General features: G+C 37.4%; 1 protein-coding gene across 6 annotated transcripts in view; it reads left to right on the top strand.

The window, feature by feature from the left end:
- Positions 1-19868, top strand: part of MPP7 (membrane palmitoylated protein 7) — a 142812-nt gene that overhangs the window by 41502 nt on the left and 81442 nt on the right. For all 6 annotated transcript variants that reach the window (XM_008930068.2, XM_018075641.1, XM_018075640.1 and 3 more), the window contains exon 3: positions 9026-9144. In XM_008930068.2, the coding sequence (XP_008928316.2) occupies positions 9026-9144 (119 nt within the window). The remainder of the gene's footprint in view (positions 1-9025; positions 9145-19868) is intronic.

Raw genomic sequence — 19868 nt, 5'->3', positions numbered from 1 at the left:
AGTCAATATTTTATCCGTACATTCTTGATTTCTCCCCATGTCCATCTGCCAGAGGCATTAAATGGCTTTTCAGCTAATGTTAATATGAAAGATTTGGGAAAGTATGAGGTGTATGGCTAACTTTAATTGTGATCTGATTTAATTTTTTAAAATATAACTTGCTGGTGTTGGAAAAGTTATTTATTTTGGTATCAGCATATTTATTTATGGTGATTGTTGGAAAACTTGTTCAAAGTGAAATGAAATGTCTCTAAACTGTTAAACTGTTCTGTTTTGTGTTAATATTTTATATTATGCTAGACTGATTCAGCGGTGTGGAATCAGAAAATGTGCGTAATTGTATTTACTGATGGTAAACTCTTTAAAACTGTTACAGTTCTTGGATGCAAATTTAATTCAAATGGTCTGGCAGGTGAAACAATTTTTACTCAGTTTTTTTATTTTTGTTGAGCAGTGTGTAGCGTTGTAGTGGATTTGAAAGTACAATAGCCTGTATTGTTTCTAACGAGAGACTTAAATGTATGGCTCTGTTGGTTGGACCAAAAGCTGTAATTACACAAATAGTTGGCAGTTCCAGTGATACCAGGTGTCCTTTGCTGAGAGCACTCTGCCGTGCTGTCCCTCTCCAGTGTAGCTGTGCCAGCATCCAGGTTAACTTGCAGGGCCTGCGGATTGTGTGCATTTAGTGTCAGATGGAAGGTTCTGTGGCTTCTCAGCCTAACATCTCATCAAGTCTTGGCTGACTTAATAAAACTAAACCTGCTAATCTGAAGGCACTTTAGTGCTACTAAGAGGTAGTGAGAAGCTTCCCAGCAAGCTGTTAGTTGCCTGTTGTGGAATACATGCGTTTAAATATGATTTTTTTTTTTTTAATAACACATTGGTAAAAAGAAAAAAAAACCACAGAAAAGACACCTCAATACAACATATTAATTTTAAAGATAAACTATTAAATAATTATTTCAAATAGTTTAATTTCCTAAACTTACTTTCAAGATAAGATGATGGTGTAGAATCCTAGAATGCTTTGGGTTGGAAGGGACCTTAAAGATCATCTCATTCCAACCCCCCTGCCATGACCAGGGACACCTTCTGCTAGAGCAGGTTGCTCAGTACCCCACCCTACTCGGCCTTGAACACTGCCAAGGCTGGGGCATCCACAATTTCTCTGAACAACCTGTTCCAGTGCCTCACTACTTTCACAGTAAAGAATTTCTTCCCTCTATCTGACTTAAATTTCCCCTCTTTCAGTTTGAACCCATTACTCCTTGTCCTGTCACTACAGTTCCCGATGAAGAATCCCTCTCAAACTTCCTTGTAGGCCCCCTTCACATACTGGAAGGTTGCTAAGAGGTCTCCATGCAACCTTCTCTCCAGGAGAACTTTCTCAGCTTGTCAGTGTACTTGACTCTAAGTTTTTGTATGTTCCTATGTTCCTTATGGACGTGTATATCAGGTGTATTTGTCTGTACATATATGACTGATGGATGTAATGGCATTAATTGTTTTGAGCGTTACACCTTAAACTCAGTCATACAGTGAATGGCAACACTGAAATAATTTACTAACTTGGTTTTGGGCATCAGTACTGCCTGGGATTGTAGCACTTTCTCTTCTATGAGATATGTGATTAGCATGTGCCTCAACCACAAAAGGTGGAGATACATGGTGATCAAATGGTGTTCCCAGTAGTTTTAGGCCCAACTGAGTCGAAAATAGTCCTGATTTCCATTGTTATTCAGTCTCTTAATGAGATATTGTGTCTTCCTTTTGCAGATGTAAAATGCCGTGTTTAGTGATCCTTGTCGCCCCTCCCTAGTGCCAAATGTCTTATAAGCTTGCAAATTGTGACTAAAGAGTTAAATACAGTGAGTGAGCCTAGTGCCTTCCTAGTGCTGGAATGAGTTCTTTCCTGACTGCCTGCCAGGTGCTTGCTATGGCCTCCTCTAGTGTTGATGAAGATCTAGATAGAAGTACTAAAGACTCGCCAAGCTGATGTCTGTAGAAAGGAGCAGTCAATTAGTCAACGTTATTCAAGGTGTCATAGTATTCTGGCTTCATTGGAGAAGTCAGGAATTTTTGAAAAAAAAAAAGAATATGAAAACTTTGTATGAGTTTTCCACAAGCTGCTTGTTAATTTGTGCCTGATGGGTCACTTTAAATCAATTTTATATATGTGTTATTCTTGCAGACAATGGGTGAGCTTTTGAAAACTCATGAAAGTATATTTTATGAACTTTGAAAGTGTCCGTGTTGATGCAGTGTCCAGTAACTACAGTTCTGAGGGGGTTCAGTTTGGAAGCAGTCTGATGAGCCATACAAGCAAGAACTTTGCAGCAACACTCTTGCCCCGTATGGATGCAAAGAGGGATCAACTGTTTAACTCACATCAGAATGTTAACAGTATGTGGTGTGTTAAATCTGAAATGCACATGTTGAGACAAATCCTAAAAGACCAATAACTGTTTCAAACAACTGCGGATTCTTTAGCTCCGGGAGCCAAGTTCCAAAACTAAAGACTTTTCCATTTTGAAGGAAATAATATTTTTAAAAGCGGTGGGCCTAAATGACTGCTCATTTTCAACATTTTCTGTCATAACATTGTTTTAAGGTGGGCTAACAACTTTACTATAGCTTGGAGGAATTAAAAACTAGGTACAACTTTTCAGTTAAAGTATTATTACCTTTAGTGAATATGTAATCTTGTTCTTTGAGGACACTTATAGCAAAAATCTTGTTTTCATTGGAAAAAATATACAACACTAATATTTCTATTGCTATGCCATCTGTAAGGATTTCAGCGTTTTCCTCTTTTTTTTTTTTTTTGGAAATAGCAAATAAATCAAAACATATGTTTTTCCCAAGGTGCCAATCAGTTGCACGTCATCATTATCTTGTTACTCAGTGTTCTGGAACTTTGAAAATTGTAATTATTTTTTGTATAAACACTAAGCTCAGAATTAAAATAATGGACATGCTGAAATGAATTAGTCACTCTGCAAAAAAAAATTGTTAGTCTTTAACTTTTTGCAGTGTCAGGAAGCCCATATATTCAGTGAAATTATTTAAGAGAACATTAAAAAAGAACTTTTTGTAGCACATAAATTTGAGCACATAGTGGTCTCTTTATAACTGGAGTCTGATAGGACAGTGCAGTGTGTCTATCCAATATGTATGTGTACTGCATATGTTTTTATTTGAACCTATGCATAAATACTGGTCTCAAATTTCAGAATTAAATAATTTTTAATATTTGGTGTTAATGACTGATTTTATTGCGTAACAACGAGGATGTCAGAATAAGTGTTTCTACTGTGATGCTGTTTTCTTGTGTGTAAGGCAAGTGTTGCCTGAACCTTTGTAGAACTATAAAGCACAGTTCAAATGTGAAAAAATGGCAGCTTGTTATAAATGGCAGCAAATCGTGCTGATTATTTTACCTTTGACAAAGTGGAAAATTTAAAGGTTGGTGTGTCACATTTTATTAATACAGTAAATTTTTACAGTGTTGTTCTGGGCTTAGATATATGTTCTTTAGTGTTTATTATCCCTCAGTTGCTGTAAAAATTTTTGATTTGAAGTCTGGCATCATTGTTCAAAATGCTAATTCAGGAAATTAATTAGCATATGAAAGCAAATGCACATCCATTTATCTCCGTTTCTTTCCTTAAGCTAAGCAAAACAAAGTTGGTGTTTTCGTGTAATATGCAGGAGTGATGGAACGCAGAGACCATATTTTTTATCATTTAGCACTAGTTTATAGCTTCCACAGACTTGTCCTAATAATGAAGCTATGAAGGATATGACAAGAATGGTGATATTAAATTTCTCTAGACTAACAGTAAATTTTTCCATTCTGATGTCAAGAATGTAGAGCATCTGGAATCTGCAGTGTGAGTGGTTCAGTACGGGAACAGTTTCATCAATTGCTTAGCCATTTATTCTCCTCCTAGGAACAAGCCGTCTGCTGTAGAATATAACACTAGAAAGGAAGCAATTTCCTAAAACTGGAAAAATCCTTGATGTCCCATTGTTTCTGATTTGAAAGTTTTCCATTGCTGCTTACTCTTAAATCCGATTGCATGTGCAAATCTAGCGTACACATTTTTAAATTGGAATTGCCATTATTCTACATTTTAGTCTTCAGATCGAATAAAACTAAATTGTATTAGTCAAGCTTAGAAAAAGCTGAAGATACTCTGAAGACAGGAAGTGCTTAAGTGTGTTAAAAGAACAAATTGAAATTTATCTTTTGCCTTTTAAGCAGGGACAGTGCTGAGTTTTCAAACATAGCTGGAATTTTGAAATTACTTTACTTGTAGCTGGCTGAATGCTGCAAACCTTATTCTGCAACTACTATTTTATCTTACTTGCTGCTGCAACAAGTCCAAAAGCTTTAGAGTAGTTTCTCTTTCCATGACAAACTGTTGTAAATTTTAGTTTTACTGTATGTGTATTTAGATTATCTACGTGTATGTAGTTTATATGGACTATTTCTGTAGGCAAGTTATCTAGTCGATGGATTTTAATTCCCTATGTCCCTGTTCTTGAATGAACTAAATTTTATGAAAAGTGTATTGTACCCCCACTGTTAATTTATTACTTTTAAATGTCTTTATTCTTGAATCAGGTAATCAGGTTTAATAGACTTTGTAAGTGCCTTCAAACAACCCCCTCCCCGTTCCACTCTTACAACAGTTTTGTAGTATTCCCTTCTGTGATGCTTGTCTACTTTTAGTAAGGTTCTCATGCTGTGGGCTTTTACTGAGTTCACAACACTGTTAGCTACTGTACCTAATTTATGTAACATGAATATAAATAGCAGCATACCAGTATCTAAAACTAGGGGCTTCCTCATTTATCTGGAATTGACTCCTATTACTGCCACTCAGTGATGTGACCTTGTTTAATCTGTCAAGAGCCCTTTTTCCTCTTCTGTTTCACTGATTTGGGAATGTCCAGGAATGATTACATTGTGATCTGGTTTGGGCTTTTTTCCCTCCTCCGAGCTGTAGGAATGACCAGACTTACTTCCCGTCTTATAGTTGCATAATAGTCTTACATCTCCATGTTTAGACACAATGGTAATTTTTTTTATGTATGCTCAGGTCTTCTGGGACCTTTGAATACATGATCTGCTTTTAAAAATTGAAGTAAATGAATTTTTCTTGTGTAAGTCATGTTTACTGAATTTTGACACCAGAAGTATTTTGATACTGTTTAATCCCAGTGGGTGCACGATTCCTTTTAAATATAGATGCTGGTTAAACATAGGCAAACTAGACTAAAAAAAATGTTAGAACCTAAGTAGAATAGCAATAGTGTATCATAAAAGCAAATTTTTTCCCCAAGACACTCTGCAGTGTTGCCAACATCAGGCATTAAAAACAATGGGATTTTTTTTTTGTTTTCACAATTTTTTTTTTAAACATCTTCTAGATACTTTTTAAAAAAGCTCATTATTCTGTATATTTGTGGGCATCTTTCAAAAAATGTGAGGTCCATGCAAGTCATATGACTCAAGGAGGTGGGACTTCAAGATAAACATCAAATTGAGAGGAAGAGCACAACCATGGCCTGGCAGGCAGTGGTAGCATTCAGCACAGAGGTGCTGATACATCTCATTCCATGGCTTATGCAAGGAAGGTGTGCTTTTAATTTGCAAAACAATACATCTGAATGTTAAAGGGTTTTACTATGACCTTTTTGAAAGTTGAATTTTGTTTTTAGAGGTGATCAAAAGGGTTCAATATGGCATCACTTCAGACTTCGTAATTGCTACTACAATTGAAACAGTTTAAAGAAACCTGGTTTTAACAGCCTGGCAGTACTAAAACCAGCAAGAAACTTACAGTTATTTCAGTGGCCTTTGTCTCTGGTTCTGGAACCACCTGAGATGGTACTTAGAAGTTTTGCGGTTCCCTCCGCTGTGAAATTCAGATTACTGCCATTGCCACATGGCAGCATCTCTGTGCAGTGAGACCTTACAGGGCTGCAGGGATTTGAGCTACCAGCCTTCAGGTGTTGGAAAGATGAATGTGACAATTTATCAGATCTGGTAATTGAAATTAGGCCAGTGTGTAGCTGCCAATGTAGTGGTTTTAACTTCATTATGAGTTTACAGTGACTTGACAAATGATTTTGTCCCTGTCCATATCAGAAAAGTACTTTCTTTTGTATCCCATTTGCTGGTAAAATCACATGCCAGCCACAGTTTTCACTATTTCTTCACACTGCAAAAACCAACACACTTTGTGTAGTTGAGATACAAATGAAAATAACCTTTTACTTGGAGGTGTGTGTAGAAGAGTCACATACTGGTTTTCTTCATATGTAAAAATCCGAATGCCCATCTGAAAAATTTTGATTCTGTGGTACTGTGCATCACAGAAGGAACAAAAAGGAAGAAGAAAAAAGGTAAACCTTCACAGGTGCTACCACCTTCTTCTACCATTACCTTTGGTTTGGAAGGAGGCTGTAGCTGAGTCAGATGATCTGGAATTACACAAATTTAACTTTAGACATGTTCTAAATCTTTGCCTTCTGTTCTCCCCAGGTGAATCCTCTAAGTTGTCCTTCTGCCTGATTTTCATTTGGTTCCTTGATTGAGTTGTTTCTTTAACTCCTGGCTACGTAGTGCTCAGTTTCTCAAGGAACCTGAAGAGCAAGAGCGTGGCATTCTCCAGCATTCTTCATTACAGTCCTTGGGTTCCAGTACTGCAGATAAATCAGTCAGCACCTGTCTGTTGTCCCTTCCCCAGGAGAGCTGCGCGGGTTGGGTGCGCTGCTGTCGAGGCTGAATAGCGCTCTGGGGACACGGACACCCCTTTCCCCAGAAGGGTCAGTTCAGGGCCATCTGAATAAGTGAAGCCCACAGACACTTTTGAGCCGGCTGTGGTGTGTGGGGTGTGGGGTGTAAGCACCTGCAGGGTCAGTCGCTCCCGGAGAGCTGGCAGGAGGGGATTTTCTCTGGGAGTTTGGTGTGTAAAACCTGAGCTTGTTATGAGCAGGTTCAGTCTCGCCCTGTGTCACTAACAGTTAATCCATCAGGAAACACGAACTTTTGTTTTATTTTTAACTAGGGATTTGGTTATCAAAGCTTTAAGGAGCAACTTACAAGGATAGAATAGTTTTATAGTTGTGTATATGTGGAATTCAAGCAGATCTGACAGATGAAGGAAAAGAAAGCTTACTCTGTTATACATCTTTTATTTGAAGGGAGTGGCTGAAGTTACTCTTTTCTTTCTTCTGAATGGTAAACGTGAATTGTTCCTAAGCAGTTATGCCACAATACAAGCTTACATTGGACTTCCTCTTCCATTGTCAAACAACCTTCATGTTATTTTAAGGCAAATATATTTACAGTAACAAAAGTGGATGAGTGTAAAGAAATTTTTTAATTTTCTAAATGACAGAAAAATAGGACTTTTTGTATTTTCTAAATGAAAATGTTTTTGAAGCATAAACTCTGTGTGATAAAAATAACCATTTTCTAAGTTCTGAAGTTCTAGTAGTCTGGGAAGTTGAAGCCACAAGTCCCATTCAAACCTCTCTTCTCTGGGTGTCAGCTCAATCTCTGCATCTTCCTAGGCAGAGGTCAATGGTTTGCCCTTCTGTCTGCAAAATATTGTAGTGGTTTGAGTTGTATCCTCTTTTTGCAGTATTTCTGAAGAGGAAACAAGAACATATTTAAATAAAAGCAAGATTCTAAGAGAAATGAATGTGAACCACCAAGAAATGCTTGGACCACAGAAAGAATGTATCTGGAAAGAACCTTTTTTTTCCAGAATATTTTACTGAGAGGCAGTAAAAAGACGAAAATGTAAATAATCAGATCCCAAAGGTGTTGTATGTAATGTTGAAAGGGATATGCAGTGTCTGAAAAGGTTGTGAAATTAGGTTTACTAATAAATATTCTGAATCATACGTTTTAGGGAAATAATAAGCATAATAACAATAGGTAACCTGTAATTTACAACAGTGTTCTTTTACCAGTAGAATATGTTGTAAATCTGTTCTTGTGATGAACAGCAGCACTTACTCAGACTAAAAATAATAACAGGACCGTGTATCTTGGATCCCAGGAGACTGTTGGTGTTTTTGTAGACAGCAGACAGGAGAAAAAGGCATTTTGTCCTTTTTACCCCAAGTAATCCCACTGGAAAATTAAACATGTGCTATGAATTGATATCAACTCGTGCCAGGTTACCTCCCTAAAGAGGACTGCTGCAAACACTGTTGCTCCATTTCTTGGACAGAGCTTTGATGGCCTGTGTGCAGGATGGATATTCTCTGCCGTACGCTACTGTGGAACAGTGTGCTACTGTCTGCCCCTCGCAGAGCCTGCTGAGGTGTGCCACAAATAACTGAGAGCAGCAACTGCTTTAACCCCACGGAGGATCTCCCATACCTGCAAATTAAAAATGTTGCTGAAGTATTTCTGTGTGCATGTGTGTCTGGGGAAACTGGGTTGGTTCTGTTTTTAAAGGTTTAATCCTGCAAAACAGAGAAGCTGCTCTTGTACTGCTGTGGATCCCTACTGAACATGGGATTGAAAAAAGTATGAAGCAATATATTAGCAAGAAATATTTAGAGAAACCACGAACCTTTTTTTAATGGACCACCCTATCCAGTTTCTGTTCTTTTAAGGAAGTTTTTCCTATTCATGACTCATTTCACTCTTTGGCTAACATCAAGGGAAATGGAATAACGATTAAGCAAAGGAATTTATGTTTTTTTCTGGGTTTGTCCTTTTTTCAAAACCTTTATGAATTTTCTACATAACCTTGTGTAAATATATATGGATGTACTGTGACAAGGTAAAAAGTACACTGCTAATACTTGTTTCTTAGTAATTGTTTTTAAATGTTCCTTTTGGTTCTACAAGTCAATGTTATGGTGGATACTCCAGACACCCTATTCAGTTAAAATGACATGCTCCAGGCAGCCAATTACACAGAACTGTTAAGTGAAATTAATGAGATCACCTCTAGATTACACTTTGTGTTTTATTTTCATTTTATAGGTCTGTATGAGCTGCTGGCTGCATTGCCAGCCCAGCTGCAGCCACATGTGGACAGCCAGGAAGACCTGACCTTCCTCTGGGATATGTTTGGTGAAAAAAGCCTTCATTCACTGGTGAAGGTAAACCACATTTAAGTCAGATTCTCTTTGAGAAGAGCATATGGAAAAATGTTTTGAGCGCCATCTAGTAAACCGGTGACCAAACTGTTGCTCAGTGAAAACAAAACAGCCTTGTTTTTAACTCTGTTTCTGTCGGGGTGGAAGTTGTTAAATAAGATTCTACCAAAAATACATAGATGATTTCATTTAAGAGTGATGTTTTGGCAGTGTAATGCTAATGCAGCAAACATATGTTGTTTGCCCTTGTTTAGAAAAAAAAAAGTACGAAATAGTAGCAGGAAATCTGAGACTTCTTTATGGTCAACATTCAAAACCTGGAGTTTAGCTTAAATAAATAAATGTTCACAGCAAAAATTAGAAGGAATATATTTTCTGAGGTCAAGTATGGCAAGAGTTCAGTAGCCACATTAATTTAAAATAATTTCCTTTAACAAAGTCAACTGAAATTCTAGTAAGCTGTTTCTTTTATTGGCTTGCCTCCATTTTATATTGTTTTGCACATAAATATGCTGGCCTAAAGTACAACATAAAATAAGTTTGGACAAATACTTGAGAAAGGGTTGTGCTACGAAAATGATCTGCAACGAGAAATCAAGGCATACCATGGGAGGACACAGAGCTACCCCAATAATGTTGAAATTGCTTATAGCAGAAAAATGGGACCAATAAGCTGGTTAGAAACATTCCACTCCTACAGAGTGGTAAGTATGTCTTCAGTCCCCAGTGCAGAGCTAATTCAAGCTGGAAGAAAATTCTGAGGTCTCAAATGAGCCAGTAGGTGGTAGTAACCTGTGCCATGAATATATCCAGTCTCACATATAATTGAGCAGAATTTGTTACCCTTGTCAATTACTGATCTAGAGGAAGCTTAAAATTGGGATTATTTCTAAGTAGATTTGAAAGAATCACCTTTTTCCATTTCTTTCAACTATTTTATTCTGGAAAAATATGTAATAATGTTGATACTTGGCCAAGTACTTGTTGATACTTTTCAAAATAGCTGAGAATTTACATATAAAAGTAAACACAAGTACTCTCTGGCAGTTGATACACAAAACCAACAAACAGTGGAACAGTGCTTGCTTGCCTAAAGAATGTCATCGAAGTTTCTGCAGTGCCGTGACTCCCAGACTCCCTGCTGCTTTGCTGCAGCTGTCCCTGCAGGTGACTCAGAAGATCTTTGTAAGACCAGTCGTCTCTCTAATAAAGCTGACAGTGGTGTGCATCTAAGCAAAATGTTAGGTCAGTTACTAAATTAGTTCTGGTTTGGGAATTAAAGAAGGCTACTAGAAAATGAGTGTGGATCTGTGAAACATCGACACTTCAATATTTGCTCTAATTTTCTGTTGAGGCAAAACCTAAACCTTTTCAAACTCCTTCACTTACTCCCTTTTGCCCTTTATTCCAAAAGACAACGATAGAACAGCAGTAACTGGTTTACTCACTTGGAGTAAGCTCTCAGTTTGGAGCAGTTGCCTGTCCTACTGGCTCTCCTGGTTGCATGCCCTAGTTACCATGTTGTTTGGTTTTGAAGAGTGGATTGGACTTTCTGACTTTAACAGAAAAGAAAAATGGGAAAGGGGATCAATGAATGGTCACTTTGTTGCAATTACAACAAGAAGACACTGAAATATTTCAACCATCTTTATTATTTATCTTCTACACTGTAGATCCAAGTATTAAACATATATGTAACTCTGTGGATGGTTCTTTCAATGTCCTGTTAAGCCTCACACTATCTTAAAATAGATTTAATTCTTGAAATCTTGAAACTGTGTCTTTAGTGTTCACTAGTTGCCCTTTTTTAATACAGCATATTAATTTAATTTGAAAGACAAAGTTTTTTAATTACAAGAATAAAGACTGTTAAGACCATCTGGTCTGACCCAAGTGTGTGTCACAGACTATCTAATCTCACATTCTCATTTTTGTGTAGTTCAGGTGTGTAAAGTAGGATGTGAAGAACTTTCAAAAGGTTATGTAGTTCATATAACTGCCTCAAGATGGTCTTAATTGTATGTGAAACTCATGGTATTTGTTTGACCTTTAATGCATTTTTAGAAGATTTATTCAGTATCCTATCAAGTTTCAGAGAAGGCAGTCCATAGCCTTTTTGGAAGAGAGCTGAAAAAGCAGAAGAATGAACCTCATCTGCCATAGTTTTTCCCTATTGCAAGACTGCAAAAGTGCTAAATCTTTCTTTCTGGGTTCTGGTGTCTTATTTGAAAGACTGTTTTTCCGAGCAGTAGCTTCTTAAAGTCAACTGTACTTGCAAAAGGCAAATGTTTTTAATTCCTCAGGCAGAGAATGATGACAGATATTTTGTAATTACAAAAAAAAAAAAAGAGAAAAAAAAAGGAAAAAATATGCACTGGCTTTGAGCCAAGGATGTTATGATCCTGGTATGGGTCATTTATGAAGAAAATGAGTATGGCTATACTACTAATTAGACATTAATATTTCTGTATTTTAACATACTGCTTAATAAAAATTTCTACACTGAAATTTTTAACCTACTGTTTAATAATTTCAGTTATAAAATGGATAAAATGCTCCAAATTGATTAAGAGGCTTAAGTATAAAATGAACTTTCTACTTTGTTTACAGATATACCAAGTTTTATGGGTATTTAATTATTATAGTGTTTTCTGTATGGTTGTATTCTATAGCACGTGGTTTGCTATTCTGGCTCTCTAATTATTGAAAAGATAGAAGAAAAAAAAAGCCCCAAACATTGCCTTGGAGTTCTCTTCATTCAGTATTGTTGGACAGAAATCTCTTTGAGAACTTGGATCAGCCTGAGCTGTTCTAAGAAGTCAGAAATGGAAAAGTTGTATTAGATCATCCAGTCCATTCCCCTGCAAATACTGGATTGTTCCCTACAGTACATTCCTATTGTAGTTAGTAAAACCAGCAAACACTGATGCAACTGTTCTTGCTGTTCCTTTTGTCAACAAAGGAATCTGTTTATTAGAATTTAGCTTGCAAAGTACAGAGAAGAGGGAAATCACAACTGTTGTTGACAGTTTGGAGGAGAAAACTGGTTCTGAAAAGTGTTTAAAATTTGTTTCTGCTTCCCTCAAATTGTTACTTCCTTGTCTTATTACATGACTCTCTCAAGTCCTACCAGAAATCTTCAACCATCTCATTACTTTTGATATAGCAGAGATCCCATTAATTCTGTAGAGATTTATGGAATAGAAACATGAAGAGAAAATCCTTCAGGGCAGTTATGAGCACTAACATAGCTGGTACCTGAAATAGTGCACATGTGCTCAGCCGGGATATTTTTTAGAAAGGATAAATAAAGATCTGTGTTAACTACTCTTTTAGATTATTTTTAGAGGAGCTGCAAGAATTTCCATGTGTGTTTGCTTGCTATTAGTGCACCAGACACATGTTTTACTGTTTGTCTGTTTAGTTCCAGGATGAAGCTTCTACTTGCCCTGCCACCTTAAACATTTCTGGTTGTGGATGTAATGCTCAGGAATTGAGTAAGCTTTTCTGTTGGGCAGCTACTGAAATATTTCATAACCAACTGCAGTTTACTGATTGTTTTTGGCCAACTCAGTACTGTACTTTTCATTATGAAAAAGAAGCAAGTGGTGTTGCACTTTCTCTTGAAAGGGAAGAGCTTGTACATTCAAAAAGCTGTATGTGACACTGAAAAAGAAAACTGTCGCCAAAGTAATGAATATTTGGTCAATCCAGTTTGATTTTATTACAACTGCATGGTATTTTGGTAGCTGGCCCTTCAAAACCTTAATTTGTGCTAATTTTCTCTTAGTTTCACCTGGATGTGACTTGACTTGAAGTTCTAGGAAAGTATTTTCTATGCTAGTGTTTGACCATGTCAGTTGCTAAAAACTTATCAAAAAATAAACCAGTTAAGTTTATCCTGCTGAAATTTCTTTGGCATGTAAATTGAATCATATGATTACATAGCCCAAATTTTACAGTCGTTGTAGCATAGAAGCAGTGGAAATTTTCGATGTGAATACTCAGATTTTTCAATATGCAAATGTAGATGCTTTCAGTGTACTGTGGTTCCCTTGTTGGCAATGAGAAAAATATAGTATTTATAAAAACTGAGTTGATTAGGGCAAAGCAAAAGGGATTGGTTTAACATATTCTTAGTGATAAAATCAACTACCTGCAGATGATGTACTAAATCTTCAGTCTGCAGTAGTACAAGCCTAGTTCAAAGGCAAGTTTGTATGTAGTTACAGTTTTTACCCAGGGCTTTACACACAAACTCCTTGAAAAAAACTGTTACTCTGTAGGATGAAGAGTTTTGCATCTACAATATGAATCAGAGAATCTCAGTTAGGTTTCATGGCTTGTTTCACATTAGAGAATAGACTAACTGATAACTGTCCAAACTTTCAGCTGGGAAGAGCTCTGCAGGTTATTTTGGTGTTCCTGAGAGCTCGTATGGTGCAGCTTCCCCTACCCTGGGATGTGTCAGAAGTTCTGTAACCAGCACCCAGGTGTGTGCTGGTTACATTCTCATGGGCATTCTCCTCCCATGTCGTGCATCCAGACAGTGAATGCTCCTGCCTGGGCACAAGCTCAAGCATCCACACATTTGAATCTTCTTCCCGTAAGAATGTAGAGGAAATGGGCTTCAGATTATATGAGTATGACAACTGATTTTTCTGAACTTATTGTTCTGTACTTTTGATGGGGATGACCCACAGATGGAAGGAATGACGTCTTTGAGTGTGTCAAACCTGGGAGGGTGACGGTGGCTGAGGAGAATGTATTAGGTAGTGTAAGACCTGAGCATGGCAAGTGATAAAGACTGAAGGTTGGAGATCATACTGAGGTGGAGCTGACTTTCAGCATGGAAGCCCAGTGATGTTAATGTTGACTGCTTCTGCGTTTCGAGTTTGAAGCTGATATTGAAATATTTTTTACTGGACATACAAAAGTTATTTACTTTCTTGTTACTTTGTTTTTCATGTATACTTTCTCTAGAAATAATATTTACACAATCTTCATAATTTATTGTTCAGATTGTCTGTTTTATGCAGGTCTCAAGAACTCTTTTGCTGTTAGTTGTTTTATTATGTAGAAGAGGAAGAGAGCAATGTGTGTTTGTGAGGGGATTTTGGTGGCTAATATATTTGCACCTGTTAAGAGAATGGTGAGAGTGGTTTCTGATTTTGGGGCAGACAAAACCAACCACCTCAGAAGCAGCTCAGAGGAGCTGTGTTACCCAAGAGCAACAAGCCTGGAAAATGCACTAGAAGACAAAGTGGGACTGGGATTTGGTACCTAACCTCAGATCTAACAGAGTGAGAGGGTTGTGGTTTTGGGGGAAAGCACTGGATAATTGGAGAGATGTACAGACCACCTTGGGGTGGGTGGAATTATTGAAACTGATAACTCATTCACTAAAATGTTGCTTTGATACTTGAAGTCCTTAAGGTTCTTTACTGCTGAGTTGCTGAGTTTTCAACTGTATTTTAAAAAGCTGTGCCTCCCCAGTAGAAGGAAAAGGCTGCATTTCTGTAAATTCATGTGGAGGTCTGAAGTGCTGTTTGCTTTGGAGATGGGCAGAAATGAAGGAAAAGGTGGTGTGACCACCTGGACATCTGGAAGAGGAGGTGTGAGTGTGGTGGTTGGCAGCCAGTAACAATTCATGGCCAATGAAAAATAGTTGTTCTTCATGCTCTAGTGGAGAATCAAGCAAGGTTGCTTCTTACATTATAGTTTATATCTTTCAGTCAGAGAAAGCGTGCAAAACCTCCTCATGGCAGAAGGAAAGTGATCACTCTTGTAATGCAGACTGTCCAAACAGTGCCCAGATGTGGTCCCTGGGGCTGGTTTGGAAATTTTTGATATTTCTGGCAAGGGGAGAAGGAATTTACTACAGTCAAAATCATTAGTAATGATGAACTGGATAATAGGTGACAGTTATTTGTCATTCTTTAAATCCAGATCATCAGAGATCAAGGAAAACTTAATTTTTGTAAGGATGTCCTTATTCAGTGAATGTCTCTTGTTGAAACAGGTTTGGTCCAGTCTTGCCTTAATTCCTATTGGTAAAACACAATATTCAATTCTCAGCCCTACAGAACTACCTGGCAGTGGGTAGTGGACAGTATGTGGGCAGTACTGGATCTGCGAAGAAATACTAAAGCTGTATGGAAGAACTTTAATACTTTTCTTTTTCTCATTGTCTGGAGAGGAAACTTGATCTCCAGTTCATTTGGGCAGCTTTCTGCTTGGGTTGTATGTACACAGTGTATATGGAGGAGTGCTAGAATTTCAGTACTCCCCTCATCCAAACTATTTTAGGTAATGGTCTAATTCATATACTGAAATATAAACTTGCCACATGCTTTCTGCTTACCTAAAGATGAAAATTATTGGAAAAATAATGTTCTGTTAGAAAGCCTCTTGATGACTGACAGTAGTTTGCATTTGTATTTGGAGTAATTACCGCTGAAGCAATGAGTCGTTTTGCTTCCATCAAAATTATTACATTCAAAAAAAGTGCAATGCAAGGTGTTATTCCTTATGAAATGCCACATAAATTTAAAGTGCTATTTTTGAAGCCAAAGTGATTTTTTTGAGACTTGCTCAATTGCCAGCAACTGAAATCTGCAAGTAAAGAGATCACTCCTAGCTGGAGGCAGTCAGCTGCCTTTAAACTTAATTTCCATGGGAACAGTGATCAGATTAATCAAAATAAGGTAATTGAAGTTTTATAGAAAATAGTACAGGATCTTTACTTTATTCAGGCTGATATTGTTTCCATGAAAACATTAGGAAAAAAGGTAACTAGCAGCCAGGCATTGAGCAAGTGATTACTTCTCTTGTTGAGATTTGGGGAGGGTTTCTCGTTGCTCTGTGTGTGTTGAACCCTTTGACTTGTTTCTGCTTTTATTGTATAAAAATGCAGTACATCAGGTAATAACTGGGAAAAAATAAGCAAAATAAAAATGGATTCCTGTTTGAAATCGTAGCTAAATCCCCCCAACCTTTCACATATTATGACATGTGACCGGTTTACTGTTTCTTCTCTGAGCAAAGACAAAGGTTTTTTTGCCATATGTGTTCACTCATGCATACCTGTGCTTACTTTTGCCTTTAATAAAGTGAAAAAATGCACTTTCAATTTATTTAGGCATAGCTTTGAATGGTGTAACGTTATTTGTAAGAAAATGCAAGTTAGGGCCAAATGGATGGAATAGTGCAGTTGTGAAATGTGGTTCCAATGTGATGGTTCAACTAAAAGTATTTGTTATAATTGTAGCTAGTAGATAGTTTACTAGGAAACAGACTGCTGGTGGACGTAAATATCATTTTGTCCTTTTATTTGAAGATTTTTGAATGGATTCTCCTGTTGTAAATACTTTTTTGTGGTTTTTTTTAATATGCTTTTATTTTGTACTTTTTGGTAGAAGTTTTACTGAATATCTAGTGCTAACTTCTTTGTCAGGAGTTTAAGCATTCGGTGTCTCTTGCATCTTGCAGCTTCTACATCAGAGCTGCTAATGTGTTTAGTAATATGCACTTGCAATGTTTCATCTAGATTTTTATGGGGAAGTCCTGTTCCTGTCATCAACTCCTCCTTCAGACCACTTTGTTAAAAATAATAATAAAAACTCAATTCAAATATCAGTTCCCAAAGTATCAATTAAATTGCCTTGTTGACAGTTTAGTCTCATAAAAGCTGTAGAAGTTGGGTTGATATCAGAAGTCTCTCCAGGTGGGTGTACCAACAAACTTTTGAAATGAAAAGTAAAGCAGATAAGCTTATTAAATCAGAGGTGTGAAGTGTTGGTCTATGAGTATAACTTGGAACTTGTGAATAAATCAGTGCTTTGGAATGTGAAAAAAACTTTGGTTTAGGTTAAAGTCCAGACAGAGGCTTTTTTTTGGATCAGTCGTAATTGATTTAAAGTTTCTGCTGGGAAACCTCCAAAGAGTAGCAGAAATCCAGCCAAAATGTACTGGGCATAAAAGAAGTAAATCAATCCTTCTAAGACAAATAGTTTGTAATTTCATTGTTACCAAGAGGGCAGTGTACCAACCTGGTGACCAGACTGGTACAGCAGTTCAAAGAGAAGTTTTAGAACCCAAATCTATGCTCATAACCAGATTTTTCTTGTCTTACAAAGCTTGTACAGTATTTATTTAACCAAGGTGATACATTTTTTGTCTATGATACTGAGACTAATCAAAGATCTCATAAGCTTCTCAGTAATAGTCTGATAAATCCAAGACATCCAAGGATAATGTAATTTTAAACTGTTTTTCTACAGTGTTCTTTTCCCTTGAACCAGAAGTTCTGTGGCAGAACATGTGAGGGAGTGTTTAAAACAATTTTTTTTGTTACTGTCTTGGACTGTTTTCCTTTTAAGAACAGAAAGTCATAACTTCCCAAACCAGTCTCTGCAGTGCAAAAACATTGTAAGAGTTGAGGATGGGATGTGATAGTTATAAAATATTCCCGAAGCATGGAAACTGATGCAATAAGATTTAATAAAAATCTTATTTTTAAGATTTGGCAAAAATACCTGCATGTGTTTCCTACCAGCAGGTTTTGTTACTGTTTATGTTAACTTTCCTTCTTTTTTTTGGAAATCTTGGTAGTATCCACTGTCCACCTAATCCTTGTGAAGGTCATGGTCATTTGTAGTGTTCACTAATATGTGTTATATTACACAGTCACTGTCTTTCCTCCTTTGTATGAAATACAGGCATACACACACAGGTTTTACTCATCTTTTCTTTTTCTCTTCCCCATTTCTTTTCTTTCTTCTGTGTCTCCCTAAGCACTTTAAAAAAAACCTTGAAGCCTTTTTTTATGTTCTTTCTATTATAACTCTTTTTTTCCTTTTTAAAGCTTGGAAAGAAGAGATCACCATAGTATGCTACATGTGCACTATTCCTTTAGACTTCCACATGGCACTGTTTGTATTGCAGTGTTGTCTTAGCCCCAGGTTGTTTTGTTTCTCTGATGACCATTTCTGTGTATCCTTGTAGAACCCCTGCTCGCTGTGCAGGTGTGGTGATGTCAGTGAAGTTCCCTTCAAACATAAGTTACATTGAGAGCTGCAGCGTGTAAGGGCTTAACACACCAGTGCTCTCCACCTGGTGCACAGTCACTGCACAATAACCAGGAAGGTGCTGAGGAAATAAGATTTCAAAACAAGCAAAGAATAAGGCTTACTTACAATTCAAGGATAGTCATTTATTATGGGCAGTTGCTGTAACTGGACTGTGCCTTCAATGCAATAGCAAAACCTGAATGTACAGGTGCACTTTGACATAACATCTTCAGTCTGGTGACATAGGCTGTTTTCATGCTACAGAGAAAAGGGTTTCATGCTTTCTTGCTCCAGCTGAACCACTCTGAGGTATCTACAGTGTAAAAATTCTTTCCTATTCCTGTAGTGACATTGAATGGTCTAAAGTTAGAGCTGTCTTGGATTTGTTTTCAAAAAACACTGGTGCCTTAGTGGGCCTGTACTTTGCAGCTGTCTTCCCCCCACCCCACCCTTGACCAGTTTTTCCCTCAGTGTGTCCTCCCATGTGTGTCTGCAGGGTTCTTCTATTTTTTATCTACTAAATAAGGATTGGATTAACTCCTTGTCTCTTAGGAAAATTAAGATAGTAAGTGTATAAAGAGGAAATATTTGTATACCCTGTTAATGTGGCCATATAAATTCCTAGGGAAAACATTGCTTTCACCTTCTTTGCATGTATTTGCAAAGTTACACTATTTCATTACTTGCAAACTAGATATTCCACCAGTGCTGGAATTGAGGATGTTGCAAGATTTACCAAGCATAGCAAATACCAGGACATGAGGACTCCTCTGTCTTGGCTGCAAAGGTCCAGTCTGGTGAGAGATGGATGCGGCCACTGCTGAGCACCTGCCCCACCAGCCAACTGGCCAGAAAGGCTGCCACAGGGAGAGCAAGTGCTTTAGCTCATGGAAGCACCAAAAAAAAAAAAACCAAAAAAAACCCCAGAGAGCCTGGTCCTGTTTCTTCTCTCCAGCTGATCAAGGCACTGCTGAAAACACACATCTTTTTGCTCTCTACATTTCTAAGCAAATCCATGTTTACAGATTCCTCAAATACCAGCATGGGTGTTAAGTCCAACTAAATAGCCATGCCTGGACCCCAGGCCCTTTACTCAGCCACTGGTTAAGACTGTAAGTCTTTCCAGATATGGTTCTCCTCTTATTTGCTGGCTACTCCAGCTTAAAGGCTTCTAGCAAAACCAAAACATGATTAAATTCATTAGGGAAATACAAACACACTGTTTTCATCATTTTCTGGACTTGGATCTCACACACAGAGACATGTACCCATCAATATTATTGATGAATAAAAATCCATTTTGACTTCTGAATTCCATTGCTTATTTTAATTTCATTATCTGTAATTCACATGCTGTACTAGATGCATCAGTTATACCCCTCTTGATGCTTTTGCTGGTCAGCATTTCAGGACTGTTTGTTTCAGAGAATGTTAATGCCAGATAGGCACTTTGTGCTCTATCCTTCAATTTTAGATTGTTTTTCCTTTGCTTTTTGTCCTCCTGCCTTTCTCCTTCCCTCTGTTTCATAGAGCTCTAACAGGATATCATTGCTTCCCAGAGGAGGAGATTTTGAACCTTGGAGCCAGTGACTCTTTTCTGCCCAGTGGCTCAGGTACAGCATAAGCCCTCATGAAGAACATGATATGTACTGAGTG

Source organism: Manacus vitellinus, unplaced genomic scaffold (assembly GCF_001715985.3).
Source record: "Manacus vitellinus isolate BGI_N305 unplaced genomic scaffold, ASM171598v3 scaffold_3_pilon, whole genome shotgun sequence".
NCBI classification, from domain to species: domain Eukaryota; kingdom Metazoa; phylum Chordata; class Aves; order Passeriformes; family Pipridae; genus Manacus; species Manacus vitellinus.
This window is presented reverse-complemented; position numbering and strand designations above follow the sequence as displayed.